At 37.4% G+C, this 18131-nt stretch overlaps 2 protein-coding genes across 2 annotated transcripts; both read left to right on the forward strand.

Moving 5' to 3' along the window:
• The first annotated feature begins 317 nt into the window (after nt 1-317).
• LOC124822499 (transferring glycosyl group transferase) lies at nt 318-5018 on the forward strand. The gene is made up of 2 exons (XM_047294509.2): nt 318-1721; nt 4635-5018. Exons 1-2 carry the CDS (start codon nt 409-411, stop codon nt 4873-4875), a joined length of 1554 nt encoding a protein of 517 aa, XP_047150465.2. The 5' UTR covers nt 318-408; the 3' UTR covers nt 4876-5018.
• Nucleotides 5019-11803: 6785 nt separating this feature from the next.
• On the forward strand, nt 11804-16724 carry LOC148190964 (putative disease resistance RPP13-like protein 1). Its single transcript, XM_088101463.1, has one exon. It carries the CDS (start codon nt 12411-12413, stop codon nt 16155-16157), a length of 3747 nt encoding a protein of 1248 aa, XP_087957589.1. The 5' UTR covers nt 11804-12410; the 3' UTR covers nt 16158-16724.
• The last annotated feature ends 1407 nt before the right edge of the window (nt 16725-18131 follow it).

The raw sequence follows: 18131 nt of genomic DNA on the forward strand, positions 1-18131 counted from the left end.
ACTTGAACAACCATTTTTGACAACATTTAGACACGCGCACACGTGTCAAAATCTGAGTGGTCCATTTTCATTTAATTTTTCCAACTGGACCACTCAGATTTTGACACATGTGCGCGTGTCTAAATGTTGTCAAAAATAGTTGTTCAAGTATCATTTTCCATTATAAAACTTGTTCACCTTTTATTTTTTACTTTTTAATATCAAGATATTAAAAACCATCTTTCATCTTGTAATTAAATTGGAATATAACACTTCATCATAATAAAAAGTTAGATAGAAATAATAGTGTGATTTTTGTGATCTTAAAATTGCCTTATTTCTATTTACCTTACTCGGGTTTGAGTTTTGGGTTTTGGTAGGCTTCGGCGGCGCATTTTCAGTCCAATAACCTGGCCGTCAGTTTCCACCATGCGGAGCTTCAGGATGAGAACCCTATTGTCCAGTGTAAAGAGGAGAACAAAGAAAACTATCAGAAACCGAAAAACAACCATAGGAAACTGCATTTCCATATCAAAAGAGTTAGCACGTCTAGTGGAACAAAAACACGAAGAAGAAGAAGAAGAAGAAGAATTTATTGAGGAAGGTTTCAGCATCAAAAGTTCTGCTCCATCACACACTCACGGTGTTCAGCCCTTGGGAAATCTCTATCTGAACTCCAGTTCCGTTAACTCTAGAGACACCGGCTTAGGTAATCTTCATACTCTTTCGGATGAGCTTGTTCTTGACATGCTTGGGTTTTTGGATGCTTCTTCCTTAGGGGTTTTGGCCGCTGTGAGCAAGTCTTTCTACGTGTTCACCAACCATGAACCCCTTTGGAAGAATCTCGTGTTGGAGAACTTTCTAAGTGGGTTTCAGTACAAAGGGTCTTGGAAATCTACCTATGTATCGGCCTGTTACCCTTCATTTGGTAACTCTGCTATTGCTCTCGGGGATTTCAAAGTTAGAGACTTTTACTCGGATTATCTTTTCCAGAGTTGGCTCTGTGCTAACCTTGAAATGAAGCCTGAGTGGTTGGAGAGGGATAATGTGGTTCGAAAGAGGGGAATTTCGGTTGAGGAGTTTGTGTTGAATTTTGAGGAGCCTAATAGGCCGGTGTTATTGGAAGGGTGTATTGATAATTGGAGTGCATTGGGAAATTGGGATAGGGATTATTTGGTAAGATTGTGTGGTGATGTTAAGTTTTCAGTTGGGCCAGTGGAGATGAAGCTTGGAGATTACTTTGGGTACTCAGATCAGGTTAGAGAGGAAAGGCCTCTATATTTGTTTGATCCTAAATTTGCTGAAAAAGTTCCAAAATTGGGTGATGAATATGAAGTTCCAGTGTACTTTAGGGAAGACTTGTTTGGTGTTTTGGGCAATGAGAGGCCAGACTACAGGTGGATTATTATCGGACCTGCAGGGTCTGGATCCTCTTTCCATGTTGATCCAAATTCGACCTCAGCTTGGAATGCAGTGATCAAGGGATCCAAGAAATGGATTTTGTTTCCTCCTGATGTGATTCCGCCTGGTGTTCATCCTAGTCCTGATGGGGCCGATGTTGCATCTCCTGTTTCAATAATTGAATGGTTCATGAACTTCTATGGTGCAACCAAAAATTTGAAAAAGAAACCAATTGAGTGTGTATGTAAAGCTGGAGAGCTCATCTTTGTGCCTAGTGGATGGTGGCATTTGGTGATCAACCTGGAGGAGTCTATCGCCATAACCCAAAACTATGTTAGTAGGTGAGGTCTAATATTGATTTCTGCGAAATTTATGATATTTGACTAATCAAATAGTTATTATCGAGCGTCTATTGACATTGGATTTTCGGCCTACTGAACCTAACTAATTGTTACTCTGTGCTCTTTTAAGTTAATAATTGAGGACAACTTGATAGAGCTATGGCTAACTTCATTTTACCCTGTGTCTGAATGAACCTCTGCTGGTCATGTTTTACCCTTAGTTGTAGTTTGATACATGTTGAACTTTTGTAAGTATGATGGATTGACTATTCTGTCTTTGTTCTATTGTTAGGATATAGGGTATTTGGGATATAAGGGTGTAATGGGAAATGGGATTAGGATAGAAGGTAGAGGAATTGTATAAATAGATTGTTTGGATAGTTAGAAGGCAGTTTTTTGGGTAGTTTATTTGTTAACAGGTTTAGTCCTGTGAAAGGGGTTATGCCCTTGTTTCTGTAAGTGTCCAGGGTATTCTTTTGTGAATAATACACAGTTTTGTTCCCATTCTTGTTACCTTTCTGTTCTGAGAGGTGGTTTAGAGGGTTCTTGACTAGGTTTCTTAATCGGAAACCTATCAATTGGTCCGACCTGCTGGATCCCAATTGGAGGAGTGAAGTACGCACGTGATGGAGAGCAGAGTGTTGACGGTAGAAGGTCAGTTGGAGGCGGTAGAGATTACGCTGGCCGAAATGAAGGTGAATATGGTCTTCTTGCTGCAGAACCAGGAGGCAATGTGTCGAGACATCCAAGCGATTCTGAAATTGTTGGGAGATTGCAAACAAGACCCACACGGGCTGCGGCGTGAAGGTAGTGAATCCTCCATAAATGATAACGACGCGGACCAGAAGGAGAAAGAGGAAGATGAGGAGTAGAGCGACAAGACAGACAAATTAATTGGAGAAAAGGGGTGGAGTTACTCGTGTTCGAAGGTGGCGAACCGTGGAACTGGATAGTAGGGCGGAAAAGTTCTTCGAGGTGCAGAGAGTGGACGAAGACGAGAAATTACAACTGGCTTTCATTAGTATGGAGGGGTATGCGAGGAGTTGGTTTCGATTTTGGAGAGAGAAAACCAAGAACCATTCTTGGGAAGGGTTGAAGAGAGCTTTGGGGATTAGGTTCTGGGGAGGAACGAGGGGAACTGTTTACGAGAAATTGTTGACCATCAAGCAGGTCAGAATGGTGGAGGATTATGTCAGGGAGTTCGAGACGCTGGTGGGACAAACATCCAAGATTCCAGAGGAGCAAATTCTGGGTTACTTCATGGCGGGACTCCAGGAAGAGGTGGGAGACCATGTCAGGCCGCACGACCCACCAGACTTGATGACGACGATGCGGGTGGCGTGAGATGTGGAGAGATTTACAGTCTCGAGAAAGGAAGGAGGATCGGCGCCCAAGAATCAAGGTGTGTGGGGATGATCGGCGGGGGCTGTTACGCGAGTAGAGTTCCAACGCGATACGCAGAGTCAAGGAGGGGCCGCAGAAAGTGTCAGTTCCGTGAAGAAAGAGGCGACCGTCGGAGGCGGCGCCGCAAGAACCACTGACGACTGGAGGGAAAGGAATACCCGCAACCTACCATATTCAGAGTATGTGAAAAGGAGAGAAGAGGGAAGATGCTTCCGGTGCGGAGGGCCTTTCAGCCCAGGTCATCGATGTCCAGAACGGGGATTGCGAATGCTGATCTTAGCCGAAGAAGAAGAGGAAAATGTGCCACCGCCCAAGCCCCCTGATTCGAATTGAAGGGCAAAGCCAGTGGGTAATTTGATGAGGAAGAAGAACCATGAGACCAATCCTCCCCATTCCAACCTTGAGGACAAGGTTGTTCTCAAGAGGGGTGTAATGTTAGGATATAGGGTATTTGGGATATAAGGGTATAATGGGAAATGGGATTAGGATAGAAGGTAGAGGAATTGTATAAATAGATTGTTTGGATAGTTAGAAGACAGTTTTTTGGGTAGTTGATTTGTTAACAGATTTGGTCCTGTGAAAGGGGTTATGCCCTTTTTTCTGTAAGTGTCCAGAGTATTCTTTTGTGAATAATACACAGTTTTGTTCCCATTCTTGTTATCTTTCTGTTCTGAGAGGTGGTTTAGAGGGTTCTTGACTAGGTTTCTTAATCGGAAACCTATCATCTGTTAGGAAACCTATCATCTGTTGAGTAGTCGACTGTCTGATTTTAGTTGTATTCATTGGTTATTATATGAAATCAAAATTGTTAATCTTGAAGGAAGCAGATATTTTGATAGACTCATTTTCTTGGAATACTCATTATTTGTTTGGTTTTTATGTTAAAATACCAATTGGCCCTTAGAGTTCACCCTCTTGGCTGGACATGTGAAAATTTATTTGGACACATTTTTTGGTTATAAAGGGATAGGTAGGAATGGTGTTGCCTGGTTTGTAATAGCATGGTCAAACAACAACATCTTCGTATTTTATGTTGAGGTGGAGTATTGCAGCTTGCATGACTTACCTTTATATATGAAGATGAGGAGTTCGGATTCTCTATTGGATTTTTTGGTGATGTTCTCTGCTGAGTATTAGAAATACACTGATGTTGATATATTACAATTATTTTAATATATTTTAATACATCAAAATCAGTATCAATTAGTATATGTTGAAGGTACAGTAGAAAGACAGAAAAGAAAAAAAAAAAACCCAACAGAGAATCTAAATTCGAAGATGAGGATGACTGAAGAATTGCTTTTGTTTGCTTATGGAGAGTAGGTCACTAATATGATATTTTTCGTTTAAACTATCATATTCAATCTTTCCATGCTGTCATTAATAAGCAGATGATAAGCATAATATATATCTCAACAATAACTTATTGAAACTCCTTAAAAAAATTAGATTTGGCTTTTGTATTTTGCATGCGAAAATGATAATCTGATAAGAGATGTATCATTGCAGGAGAAATTTGGTAAAGGTCTTGGATTTTCTTAAAAGGCCAAATGCTAGCACTCTGGTATCTGGAACAAGGGATCGAGTGAATTTGTATGATAAGTTTAAGAATGCTATTGAGGCTTCTTTTCCAGGAGAAATTGATGAATTGACTCGGAAAGAAGAAGAGAGAAAGATCCAGCAAAGAAAACTTTCCTTTTGGGATTCTGTCCAGGATGCTAATGTAGGAGCTTTTAAGTTTTCTTTCTAGAGACATTTACTGTATTGCTGATCCTTGTTTCAGAAAGATGCTATACCTCAATTTTTTCCATTTTGATTACTTTTTCATTGATTGTTTTTGTACGCTTATATCCGTTCTTTAAATGCTATAAATGGCATTACAGTCTTCTGTTTTGAGCAACTAGCATAATTATAATATTATCCTAGTTGCTAAATTAAAAATTTAGAAACAAGTCACTCGATCCTACCTATTAGAGTGTAGAGTTGATCACTGAATCAATTCAACTTAGTTCACTTATTAACGAGTTAAAGAAAATTTAATTCAAATTTAAATAAATTTTAACCTAATATATTTGTCACTTTTACTAGACTATTAATCATGTTAATAACATTGAAAGTTCATGTTTTAATCTACCAATTTAAAGATAATAAACTAAATTTTAAACAAATCATGGTTACGATGGTCACATATCACTTCTAATTGTGATCCTTCTCTATTACAAACTAGTTTACCTTACAATTTAAAAGGATAATCACATTTTTTGTTCCAATTATAGTTGGTTGCAAATCAAGTTTATATTTCTAATATTTATCATCTTTTTACAGTCTAAAAGGACATATTCTTCCTTCCATGTTGTTTTGTGAAATCTCATAATCACAACAAAACCGAGCTCAAATTTAATACTTTGCACTCACTTAAGTATCATGCATACCAAACATCTTATCAGTCCTAAAAGGCTTGTACAATCTCCTTGCACCATTTATTTTATACTCATAAACATATCAATTTCCTCAAAACAGTAAGAAGATTCATTGTCCAAATTCAATAGTGCAACACCTAACAAAAAAGGAAAATAATAATAGTTTGCATATGCGTAAACCATCTTCATAGCAATATTGATATACAGTTTGCATTCTGATGTTAATCAGAAACATGTATTTTGGATTGACCAATCTGAAATGTATTTTCGAATTTTGGAAGTACATCTTGAATTGTCTAATATAAAATATATGTTTTTAAATATGTTTCAAATTAATTAATTTAGAATATATTTTAAATTGACCAATCTAAAACATCTTCAAAAACATGTATTCTGAATTGGGTAATCTCTTTTTGATCCATAAATACCTTTTGGATTAACCAATTTGAAACATATTCAAAATGCCAAAAAACAATCATGAATCCCTTTGCTTTCAGGATGAATCAGCAATTCAATTTAACACATCAACCAAAACTGTACAGCTCATCAGTTTTTTGCCAGCTGGACAGCTGTGCCGTTAGTCTTTTTAACGCTGTAACAAAAAAGGACTAACGTGCATCGTTTTTGCGAGAAGTAGGATGTTAGTGAACTTTTGAAAAAAAGGAGGACAACTTTGAACAGACCCTACAAAAAGAGGGACCAAAATAGGTATTAAACCAATTTATTTTGGTCCCGCGGATATGTTTTGGTCCAGACACATGTTAATCAAAGTCAAATCTTATAAATTGGACTAAATTGATACGTTTAAATTTGTCTAATAATTGAAAATTATATTTTCCTAAAATTATATTTATAGTTTCCTTTTTAAAATAAAATACGTTGTAACTTCTACATCTACTATTTGGAAGCATTAATTAAGAAAATTTACATAGTTCTTCCATAAAAGTAAATTATTTAAATCATGATTCATGGCTTATATTTGTCTCAAATTTTAATTTTTCAATTTTATGTAATTGTTTTTTTAGTATTCTCCTTTTCCTCAGTCATATTAGCCTTTTCCTCAACCATGTTTACCTCTTCCTCAACCACATTCGTCTCTTCCTTAGCCATATTAATCTCTTTCTCAGCCATGTTAACCTCTTTCTCCATGGCCTCTACATGTTTTGCCTCTGCCTCTTCATCCATGTTTCTGTCCATCGCACCTGTAAGAACCCAGAAAATAGCTTGTTAAGAGTAGATAATATTAAAGTAATGAGACCAAACATTTGTGTTAAAATAAGCAAACAATATAAATAGAAATTTACAACACTCGGTTCATTATATAAATACTTTCTACCTCTCTAAAAACACTATTCTCTACTCTTCCTCTCCCTTCTCTCTAGATTTTCTCACGAAAGGTTGATATGTTCGACAATCAGGAGGCACCTAAGCGATCCTGGCATCAAGGGCTTCCTGTTTCACCATTTGGTTTAGCGTTTAGAACTGGTAAGTCTCGTTCTCTGGTTTTTAGTGATTTCAGGTTTAGCTGCATGCAAGGAACAATTCTATTTGTATGTGTTCTGCATTTTCCTTCTTCCATTTCTGACTTCATTCTTGGTCCTTTGGTTGGTCTCTTCTCACCAATCGGTGAGTTATAGGTGTTCTTAGGATTTCTAGAGGTGTAAGCAAATTCCTGAAGGTGTAGAAGCTGTCCGGTTTGGTTAGAGGTAAGGGAAGCTAGTTAATTTATTGATATGCGGCTGATTTTGATACTGTGAATGTTGTTTGAGGTTCGCATGTGTATGAAATTGTGTTCGGTGATGATTGGGAATGCTTGGATGGATTGTTAATGTATGTGATCATGTTGTTTTAACTTCTGCAGATTTATGTTACTGTGTCAAGAGAGTTGTGAGGCAATGGAGTAGTGAAATTGGGGAATTTTGATCCGGTGTGGAATTGGTTAGTGGGGAGAGTCTAGATGAATGGTTTAGGACTTGTTAGAACCCTTAAGTCACTCAGAACTGTACCCAAAGTAAGAAATCTGATTTTCGGTCCTTGAGTTGTTGATTATGCAGAATTTGGAGTGAAATCTGGTGTGAGACTCTTTGGAATGATGTTAGAAAGATTTAGGTACCCTTGGATAGGTGTAAAGGTGTATATGATGCATGTTTGGAGGATTAGAAGTTGGGAAATTTTTTAGTTTTGGTAAAATCTAGCTTGTTCATAATTCTGCAGAAGTTATGTAAAATTATGCACGAAAAATTGAGCGTTCGCTGTTGACCGCTCTCTTATGTTCAGGTACTCGGCTATTAACTGAGCTCGATCTCTTTAGAGTATTACCCTTCGTGACCGTTCGATCTTAGGTGGGTGGTTGGTCTCTTAGTAGTGTTTGGTCTCGCACTAGCGTTTGTTCTCGCACTAGTGTTTGGTCTCGCACTAGCGTTCGTTCTCGCGCTAGTATTTGGTCTCACACTAGCGTTCGTTCTCGCACTAGTGTTTGGTCTCGCACCAACGTTCGTTCTCGCACTAATGTTTGGTCTCACACTAGCGTTCGTTCTCGCACTAGTGTTCGGTCTCGTAGTAGCGTTCGGTATCGTACTGGTGTTCGGTCTTAACTGCATTCGGCCTCCTATGAGCCTTACATGTTAATGACCGTTTGGTCATGCTTCAGTGATCGGTCTTACCTGAGTATTCAGTCTAAGTTCTTAGTTTTCGATCTAAGCGTTAGGTGTTCGATCTAAGCTAAGAGTGTTCGGTTGTTCTAGCTTTCGGCCCTCGAAATGTTTTCTGCTCATACTAGAGCCTCACTCGTTAAAAGACCGATCGATCATGTTTGCATGTTGTGAGTGTTTTTCGTTCGGTCTTGTTCATAGGCTAAGTTGATCTTTTCCGTGAGGTATTGTTCATGGGTAGTGGTGGTTTTTACCGTTCGGTTGACCTTACTAGGAAGGGTCCGATTTTAAAAGGGTGGTGATTAGGGATGGCAACGGGTCGGGTCGGGCACGAGTAGTGCCTACCCGCAACCCGACCTGCCAGATAAAATCGTACCCGCTACCTAACCCACTACCCGCCAGGTACCCGTTTAAAAAATACCCGCGGGTATATTAAAACCCGCGAGTACCCGCAGATACTCGCATAAAATAAAAAAAAATATTTAATACATTTTAAAAATAAAATTTAAATAAAAATACAAATATATATATATATATATATATAATATAATATAATATAATATAATATAATATAAATTAAATTAAATTAAATGTAAATTAAAATTTAATTTTAATTAAATTTAAACTAATCAAATATAATTTTATTTTATTTTTAATTAAATTTAATTAAAATATATATAAATTATTTCTTTTTAATTTTTTGCGGATAACGGGTACTCGTGGGGCGGGTAGTATACTACTCGTACCTGACCCGTTTAGAAGCGGGTATTAAAATATCCGCTACCCGTTACCCACGAGTAGTAAATATCCGCGGATAGTTACTACCCGCCACGGATTTGACCCGTGGATACCCGTGCCTGCGGGTAAAATTGCCATCCCTAGTGGTGATTATGTTGTATTCTAAGTGTTTATTTTAGTTGTTTAAACGTATTATGTATGAGAAATAATGTTGATATTAAAGTATGGTATGATGTTCCAACTGGTATGAAAGAGAATTCCAAGGAGGAATGTCTCAGTGATTGGTTATCAAGGTGGTGGTAAAGTATGAATATGGACAGCGAAATCCACGACGTTCATCCTGACATTCTAATGATTACCAAGTCTCAGGTAGAGATGGGTAAGTCATGTCGTGAGAATAGCAGGAGGTCCTAGCCTATAGGGCATCGTAGGTGAATTATAACGGACTAACCCCTGGTGACAGTTGAGGGTATCCTATTACTACATCACCAAGGTGCACGAACGACCTCAAGCTACATATTCATGCTAGTCCGGACAGTCAAGCCAAAGTGGTCGGTCAATATAGTTGATTGTTGAATTGTACTTCCACAAGAATATTAAATTACACTAGCTTACCCTTGCTTTTCTGTGGTTTGTATTTGTATGTTGTTTCTCCTTTGCGATGATTACCTTAATGGTGTGAGCTTAGGGATGCAGTCTTTTCAGTGGAGTAGCTGAAGGAGTGAAAGAGAAGCTTGTAGAATAGGTAGTTATTTTTGTTATTCAGGTGAAAATTTTTATTCACCAAATCTGTAGTTCTTGTTAGTAATGTTTCATTTTATTATTTTTATATTACTAAATTGGGATGTTACAGCACCAACAACAATAAAGTTAATTACTTGAGCATCACTAGGAATTGTTCGACATATATTTCAACCTCTTTGTCATTGGCCTCTGCATAGTTAGCCAAGTATAATGCTTCTCTTTCTTCATTAAATTGTACTTTGGTAGTAGTTGGGTAGTTGTGTTTAAGAATGAAAGTTTATTAATAGTATTTTGGTAGTAGTTGTATTTATTTATGTGGTTGAAAAGCAAAGACTAAGGGTCTATAAATAGTGCATCTACTACTCAAAGTTTCATACAACAAGTCATAATACTAAAGAGTGTTTATCTAGAAAGATTTGTTGTCAACAAATTGACATTTGAGCTAGAGAGCTTGAGTGTTTAGGTGCTTGAGAAAGAGTAAGAGAACCTTGTAAACAGTATGTCCATGTCCAAGTTGACAAAGACGGTCAACTATGATAATTAAAGTTTGAATATGAACACTCTTCTTGGCTCCCAAAAAAATAAAAAGGTATGTAAAGATGGTTTCGAAGAACTAGTCAACACAAGTAATTTCAAAATAACTCAAAAACATCAATTCAATGCATCAATAAAACAATCTAACTGTTGGGTCTATCAAGGAGGAGGTTTCCTGTGGGTTACACAAACACCAATAACATTTGAGCCAACTATATAAGGGATAGACGCCACTTTCTTCCCAAAACCTTAAGGCAATGGGTTAATGGGTCTTTCACCTTTATATACTGCTCTACTTTCTCATTTCTATCCAATGTGGGACTTGGACTCACACTTGGATTCCCAACAATCTCCTTCTCTAGGGTGAGTCCCTTCTACATAGGTACACTCCCCCTCCAGCGGAAGCATTCCCAACCAACCACAACCACGAGTAGCCCTTTCCAACTGTCGTTCATCTTAACGGAACTCGCTTACCTGAATAACCTTTGCCAGGAAGACTTTCGGTATAAGGATCATTATACTCGTCCGAGCCAGTCACCAAGAGAAACCATCGGTTCTGATACCACGGTTAAGAAAATCTCACAATACACACACTCAATTTTAAGAAAATATCTGAGTGTGTGTATTTTGAGATTTTCTTAACACTAACCTCTAAGTCCACAATTGTAAAATCAAAAAAAAAAATATAAATTAAAATTTTTTTGGTCTTGTGTTATGATTTTTTTCGGTAAATTACTTTATTGTTTTATTAATTTATTATTTTATTTATACATGATGTGATTTGTATTATTTATATAAGTATTTTTGTGTATAACTATGAATGGAAAACTTGTCTTTTGGTGATTAAGGCTTGACCCTTTAGCCAAATAGCATGGGTTCGAACCTTCATGGGTCACTTATGTGAGTCTTATTGGAATTTAAGAGTATTGGAGTTACGACCAGTGGCTAGAATCTCCAAGGCTATTGATTGCTCTTGCAGAGAATTAGAAGAAGAAGTTTATATGACACAACCAGAAGGTTGTAATTCATCAAATGGATGTTCCAACAAGTCTGTCTGTGAGTGCATCGAGAGAAAACAAAAGCTTAAGACATGAGTATATGTGGGTTGGTTTGAGTTTGGCATTGTTTTGCATGTGTGATACTTCTGCTGCTGCGTTTCACGTAGTCAGTGCAGGGGAGTGTTTGTATTGAGTAAACTGAATCTTCGGAAGCAAAGTTCAGGTAGTGTAGTTGATCAAGAGAAACATGAGATTACATAAAGAATCTTACGAGATTACATATCTAACTAACACATTTAATTGTCCAAAGCTTCAGATTCTGTAAGAGCTTCCCCTGTCTCTTGTAATTCTATGTGCTTCTAATAGCATCTATCGGTCTCAGAAAATGACTCATTTGAAAATTGTGTCCATTACGATGGTATGTTAGACACATGACAATCTGCCCTGAAAATTCTAAGCAACAATCACAACAAAAGGGTCTACAAACACCAATTTGTAAACAGTCATGGCATGGTGTTGTACACGCATTGGGGATCACAAACACACCATGAAAATTAAGAACGTTGAGATTCATGAATTTTGTCGAGGGTCCATAATATTATGTCTAATATTACGTCTACAAGGGCCATGCATCTAATATTATGTCTAAAAGTGAATGTGCACTGTGAGCGCATAATGAACCTTATGGATGCAACTTTTCCATCTCCATAATTCTGTCTTTTCCATATCATATTTAATTTGCTATATCTTTCACATCATTAGTCAGTCACGGCCACGCTAACAATACTTGGAGTTGGCTCAATTACAAACAATTTCACTATGTTTCATATTTTTTTTCAGACACTAAAAAAGTAGATATGCTGAATGTCTTTAATTAACTTAAATATTGGGACACGAACCTTCTCTTTTGAGAAGCATCAATACATAAACCTTCTCTTTGGAAAAGCATCGATACTTGAAACTTCTCTTTTGAACAACGGCACCCACCATTACTAAACTTTCAAGATAGGCATCTTCAATCTCTACCATCGAATATTTATCTAATATGTTATATGTCTAAAGGTTAATTTTGAGACAAGTATTTTACAGAGCTCTCTCAAAATCCTTTCCTTTCTGATCCATTTGTCAAGAACCAACTCAGTTCACTGCAACCAATTCCTTTCCTTTCTCATAAAGAATCACTTGTTTGTTGTTTTGATCATGGCAGCAGCCCTAGTAGGTGGTGCACTCCTTTCTTCCTTCCTTAACGTTCTTTTTGAGAGGCTGGCTACCCGTGAATTTGTAAACTTCATCCGTGGAAAGAAAGCTGACAAGTGGCTTCAAAAGATGAAGAACCAGCTGCTAGTCGTTAAAGTTGTGCTTGATGATGCTGAGAAGAAACAAATCACAGACTCCAATATCAAAGAGTGGCTCGATCTTCTCAGTGATGTTGTCTACGAGGTGGACGACATACTTGATGAAGTTTCTACTAAAGCTGCTACTCAAAAGAAGGTAAGTTATTCCTTTTGTGACCTTTTTAAAAAGAAAAAAATTGTTAGTAAGTTGGAAGACATTGTTGGAAGATTAGATGACATTTTAAAACAAAAGGAGAGTCTCGGTTTGAAGCTGAATGAAGCGGAGAACGATCAGCCACCGGAACCTCAGCCAACATCACTGGAAGGTAGATATGGTATGTACGGTAGGGATGAAGACAAGGAGGCCATAATGAAGTTGGTGTCAGAGGATAGCAGTGATAGTGAAGCAGTGTCTGTGATCTCTATTGTAGGCATGCCTGGGGTTGGAAAAACAACTTTGGCACGATCTGTGTATAACGATGACAAATTGACTCAGATATTTGATTTAAAGGCATGGGTTCGTGTTTCTGATAGATTTGACATTGTGAAGGTCACAAAAGCTATGCTAGAGGAAATTACTCAAAAGCCTTGTACATTGAGTGATCTGAACTCAATTCAACATGACTTGTTGGACAAACTGAAGGGTAAGAGATTCTTGATTGTCTTAGATGATGTTTGGATCGAGGATTGTGATGTCTGGAGTAGTCTTACAAAACCATTTCTAAGTGGGATTAGGGGAAGCAAAGTTCTTGTCACAACTCGCAATGAAAGTGTAGCGGCTGGAGTCCCTTTTCATAGTGCTAAATATGATCTAAAGATATTGTTAGATGAAGATTGTTGGTTGGTGTTTGAAAGCATTGCATTTCCTCTGTCAGAAGTCAGTGAGAATAGAGGAACTCTAGAAAATATTGGAAAAAAGATTGTTCAAAAGTGCGATGGGTTGCCGTTAGCTGCACAATCACTTGGAGGAATGTTGAGAAGAAAGCACGATATTAGGGATTGGAATAATGTACTTGAAAGTGACATTTGGGCACTTCCTGGAAGTATCATTCCAGCTCTCAGAATCAGTTATAATCATCTCCCTCCACATTTAAAACGGTGTTTTGTGTATTGCTCCCTTTACCCCAAAGATTTTGAATTTAGAAAAGATGAACTGATCCTGCTGTGGATGGCTGAAGATCTTATAAAAACACCAAGAAAAGGAAAGACTTTAGAAGAAGTTGGCCACGACTATTTTGACGATTTGGTTTCAAGATCGTTTTTCCAATGTTCAACTTATCAGGCTTTGGGTAAATATTTTGGTAATCGTTATGGTAATTGTTTTGTGATGCATGACCTCATGCATGATCTAGCAACTTTCCTTGGCGGGGAATTCTATTTCAGAGCAAATGAACTTGGAAAAGAAACCAAAATAGATATAAAGACTCGTCATTTGTCGTTTAGAAGATTCAGTGATCCTGTCTCGGATATTGAGGTTTTTGATACAGTCAAGTTTCTAAGAACTTTCTTGCCGATCAATTATGAAGATTCTCCATTCAACAACGAGAAGGCACCATGTATTATAGTGTCCATGCTTAAGTACTTGAGAGTTTTATCATTTCGTGCATTCCAAAGTCAGCTTTATCTGCCTGATTCAATAGGTGAATTGATCCATTTGCGTTATTTAAATCTCTCTAGTACAAGCATAGCAGCACTTCCGGAGTCATTGTGTAATTTGTACAATCTACAGACTTTAAAGTTGTATGGTTGCTCAAATCTGACTAAGTTGCCAAGAGCCATGCAAAATCTGGTAAACTTGCGTCATCTTATAATTCTTAATACTCCCATAGAAGAGATGCCTCATAGAATGGGGAAACTAAATCAATTACACAACTTGGATTGCTATACTGTGGGCAAGCATAAAGAGAATAGCATCAAAGAACTGGGAGGACTTCCAAATCTCCATGGTTGGTTTTGTGTTCAGAAATTAGAGAATGTCACTACAGGTGAAGAAGCACTAGAGGCAAGGATAATGGATAAGAAGCATATTTACCATTTATCCTTGGAATGGTCTGAGCGTAATGACAATAGCATCGACTTCCAAATTGAATTAGATGTACTCGGCAAGTTACAACCTCACCAAAACCTGGAATCGCTTTCAATAAACGGTTATCAAGGAACACGATTTCCCGAATGGATGAGAAACTTTTCCATCCCAAATATAACCAATCTATATTTAACAAATTGTAGCAATTGTTCCAAGCTTCCTTCACTTGGCCAACTACCATCTCTCAAGCTCCTCCGTATTTCAGAGATGAATTCAGTGAAGACTATTGATGCATCCTTTTATAAGGAAGATTGTTCATCTCTGACGCCCTTTCCCGCCCTTCAATCTCTACACATTGTTCGCATGCCTTATTGGGAGGTGTGGAGTTCCTTTGTTTCAGAAGCTTTTCCTGTGCTTAATGATCTTCTTATAAGTGAGTGCCCCAATCTAAGGGGAGATTTTCCAGATCACCTTCCTGCTCTGCAGACACTCGTCGTTACAAATTGCGACCTTCTTGTCTCTTCTGTACAAAGGGCTCCCACCCTTCGAACATTAGAGATATATAAAACCAACAAAATAGTGTTTCATGAGTTTCCTCTTTTGGTAGAGACCATAGAGATAGAAGGAAGGCCAATGGTGGAGTCCATGATGGAGGTAATCACCAGCATCCAACTTCCTTGCCTCCATTACTTGTCATTACAGGATTGTTCGTTAGCCCTGTCTTTTCCTGGTGATTGTCTTCCAGCATCGTTGAAAACTCTTGATATCAGTGGTTTAAGCAATCTCAAGTTCCCGATGTTACACAAACACAAATTACTGGAATCACTGTCAATAAATAACAGTTGTGATTCGCTCAAGTCTCTTCCACTGGTTAACTTTCCAAATCTTATTAGTCTTCAAATCAGAAACTGTGAAAATTTGGAATCTCTTCTGATCTTAAGGTCAGAGTCGTTGAAGAGTCTTAATTCTTTTGAGCTTGGGGACTGCCCCAACTTTGCGTCATTCCCAGAAGAAGGATTTTCTGCGCCCAATTTGACTCGTTTCAGTGTTTATGGTTGTGTTAAGTTGAATTCATTGCCCTACCAGATGGAAACTCATCTCCCAAAGATGGAATATCTTAGCATATCCAACTGCCAACAAATTGAGGGGTTTCCTGAAGAGGGTATGCCACCTAACTTGACAACAGTTAAGATAAGGAATTGTGAGAAACTACTTAGCAGCCTAGAATGGATATCGATGGTCATGGTTACCTCTCTCAAAGTCTGTGGTCCATGTGATGGCATGAACTCCTTCCCAAAGGAGGGTTTGCTACTTCCCTCCCTCACCTCTCTGCATCTATGTGATTTCTCAAGTCTAGAGACATTGGACTGCAAGGGCATTCTCCATCTCACGTTGCTACAAGAATTGCACATTGAAAATTGTCAAAAGTTAGAGAATATCGTGGGAGAAAGGCTGCCTGTCTCTCTGATAAAATTAAGAATAGAGGGATGTCCCTTGCTGCAAAAACTATGCCACAGAAAGCACCGTAAAATTTGGCCTAAAATCTGCCATGTTCGTGGGATAAACATTGACGGTAGATGGATTTAGGGAGCAAGGATGATGAGAAGGTATTTCACCTTCTTTTGTTGGCAAAAAGAGTTTGATGTTTGAAGATTTAATGAAGCTTGAAGATTGGTGAAGTTTGGAAATCATTTGTAAATCTGACCTAGGATAGAAGTTTTTGTGTGTTTTGTAGTTATTTAATTTGTTAAATTGTATTTAATAGGTTAAATTTTTTTTTTCATATAGTTTTGTAAATAACATGTTAAATTGATTGAAATAATAACCAATAAGCAAGTGAAATCAATCGATTGAGAAATACTTTCAATTGATTAAACATGTCAATTTGTAAGTTATATAGCCTTTCTTTTCTGTGAGACAAGTAACACTTTCAAAAACCACGAAATCAGTTTTGAAAATTGGAAAACTCATTCTCTAAGAAGAAGATTGTGTCGTCGTTGTTCGTGACTAATCTTGGAGGTGTTGGAGATGTGATTACTCCTAGATGGCAAGGTGTATAAAGGCTCTTGATTTACTAGGGAGAGTCAATCTTCAGGTTTGATCCTTCTAGTGTATTCGTATGTCTTTGTGTTATTCTTGGTATGAGTCCATGTGCTCAAGAGGGTTTCCTACCGTGCATTTGTTGTTTCTTATGTGATTCAAGAAACTTGTATTGCGTGGTTTGTGTTTTCAAGAATTCAATTGTAAGGATATTGTAATTTCTTGAGTTAGTGAAAGGTCAAGCTCATGTTGTCTTGACCAACTGGATGTAGCTCTATTGGAGTAAACCAGTATAAAAGTTTCATGTGCATTGGTTTGATTATTTGATGGCAAAGAAAGTTCTAATGCTTAAAGATTGACGATTGATGAAGTTTGGAAATCATATGTAAATTTGACTTAGGATATAAGTCTTTGTGTGTATTTTGCAATTGTTTAATTGTGATTACATCTTTTGTTTATGTAATCTTCATTTCATGTCTTACCCTTCCACATTTAAAGAGTCTTAAATTACTTAGTTATTCAGTTTGATACTTCATTGGAATCGCAAATGTAAAGAAATATGACTTTTAATATAAATTTATTTATAGTGAGCATCAATGTAATTTTAATTTAAAACAAATTGCAAAAGTGAGTAGTGGTCTTTTTCTTATTGTTTGAATGGTCAATGTCAATATTTTTCTTAGTGTTGTGTAGAACAATGAAAATGTTGCATACTTTTTAATTGTTGGCCATTTCAAATTCTCTACTAACATATGATGGAGGACCATCTAGAGCTAACATAAGACCTCTAACAAGAGTCATGGAAAGAAGAACACAAGAGGAAGAAGGATACAAAGGGCATTGATTCTATGGAAGATTGATTATTAATTCTTCTTTCTCTTCTCTTAAAACCTTGTATATTTTGTTTTGTTGGATCTAAATAAGCTTTAGGACATATTCCTAGGCCCATGCACAATCCAACCAAGTCATCTTTGGGCAGAGAATCAAGTTAACTTAACCTTTAAAGGAGCTTCTAAATTCAAGAATCAAGCTAGCTTAAGCTTTGGAGGAGCTTCTACATTTCTATCCACCCAACACGAACCCTAGGGTGCCCAACGCCAGCCAGCTGCTTCCACATGTGCTGCCACATTTTCCATGTGCTTTGGCATAGATTGTGTGACCAAGACAACTTACCTATCCAGCTGGATTTATTTGAATTTTTGGAGGGAATTTCAGACAGACTTAGAGGCATCCCTTACCTATAAATAGGAGTGTTTGGTTCTGGTAAAGAGACTTTTGAATGCAAGTAAAGAAATGTTGAACAAATGTTTCTAGCTTTGCTTGTCTTCAAGTCACTTAGTTTTGAGTTCTTCTTCTTTTCTATTACCAATGAGAAGCATTGATGCTTTGAAGATATTTTGATGATGATGCACTTGAAGTCTTGAAGAATTATTTACTTACATAGTTAAAGATTTTTTATAGAAAACATTGTATTAGGCTTTTACTTTCACTTATACATCATAAGAAGACTTGTAAATTGCT

The sequence above is a fragment of the Vigna umbellata genome, chromosome 11 (genome assembly GCF_029865625.1).
Source record: "Vigna umbellata cultivar VRB3 chromosome 11, Vumbellata_1.0, whole genome shotgun sequence".
NCBI lineage: Eukaryota > Viridiplantae > Streptophyta > Magnoliopsida > Fabales > Fabaceae > Vigna > Vigna umbellata.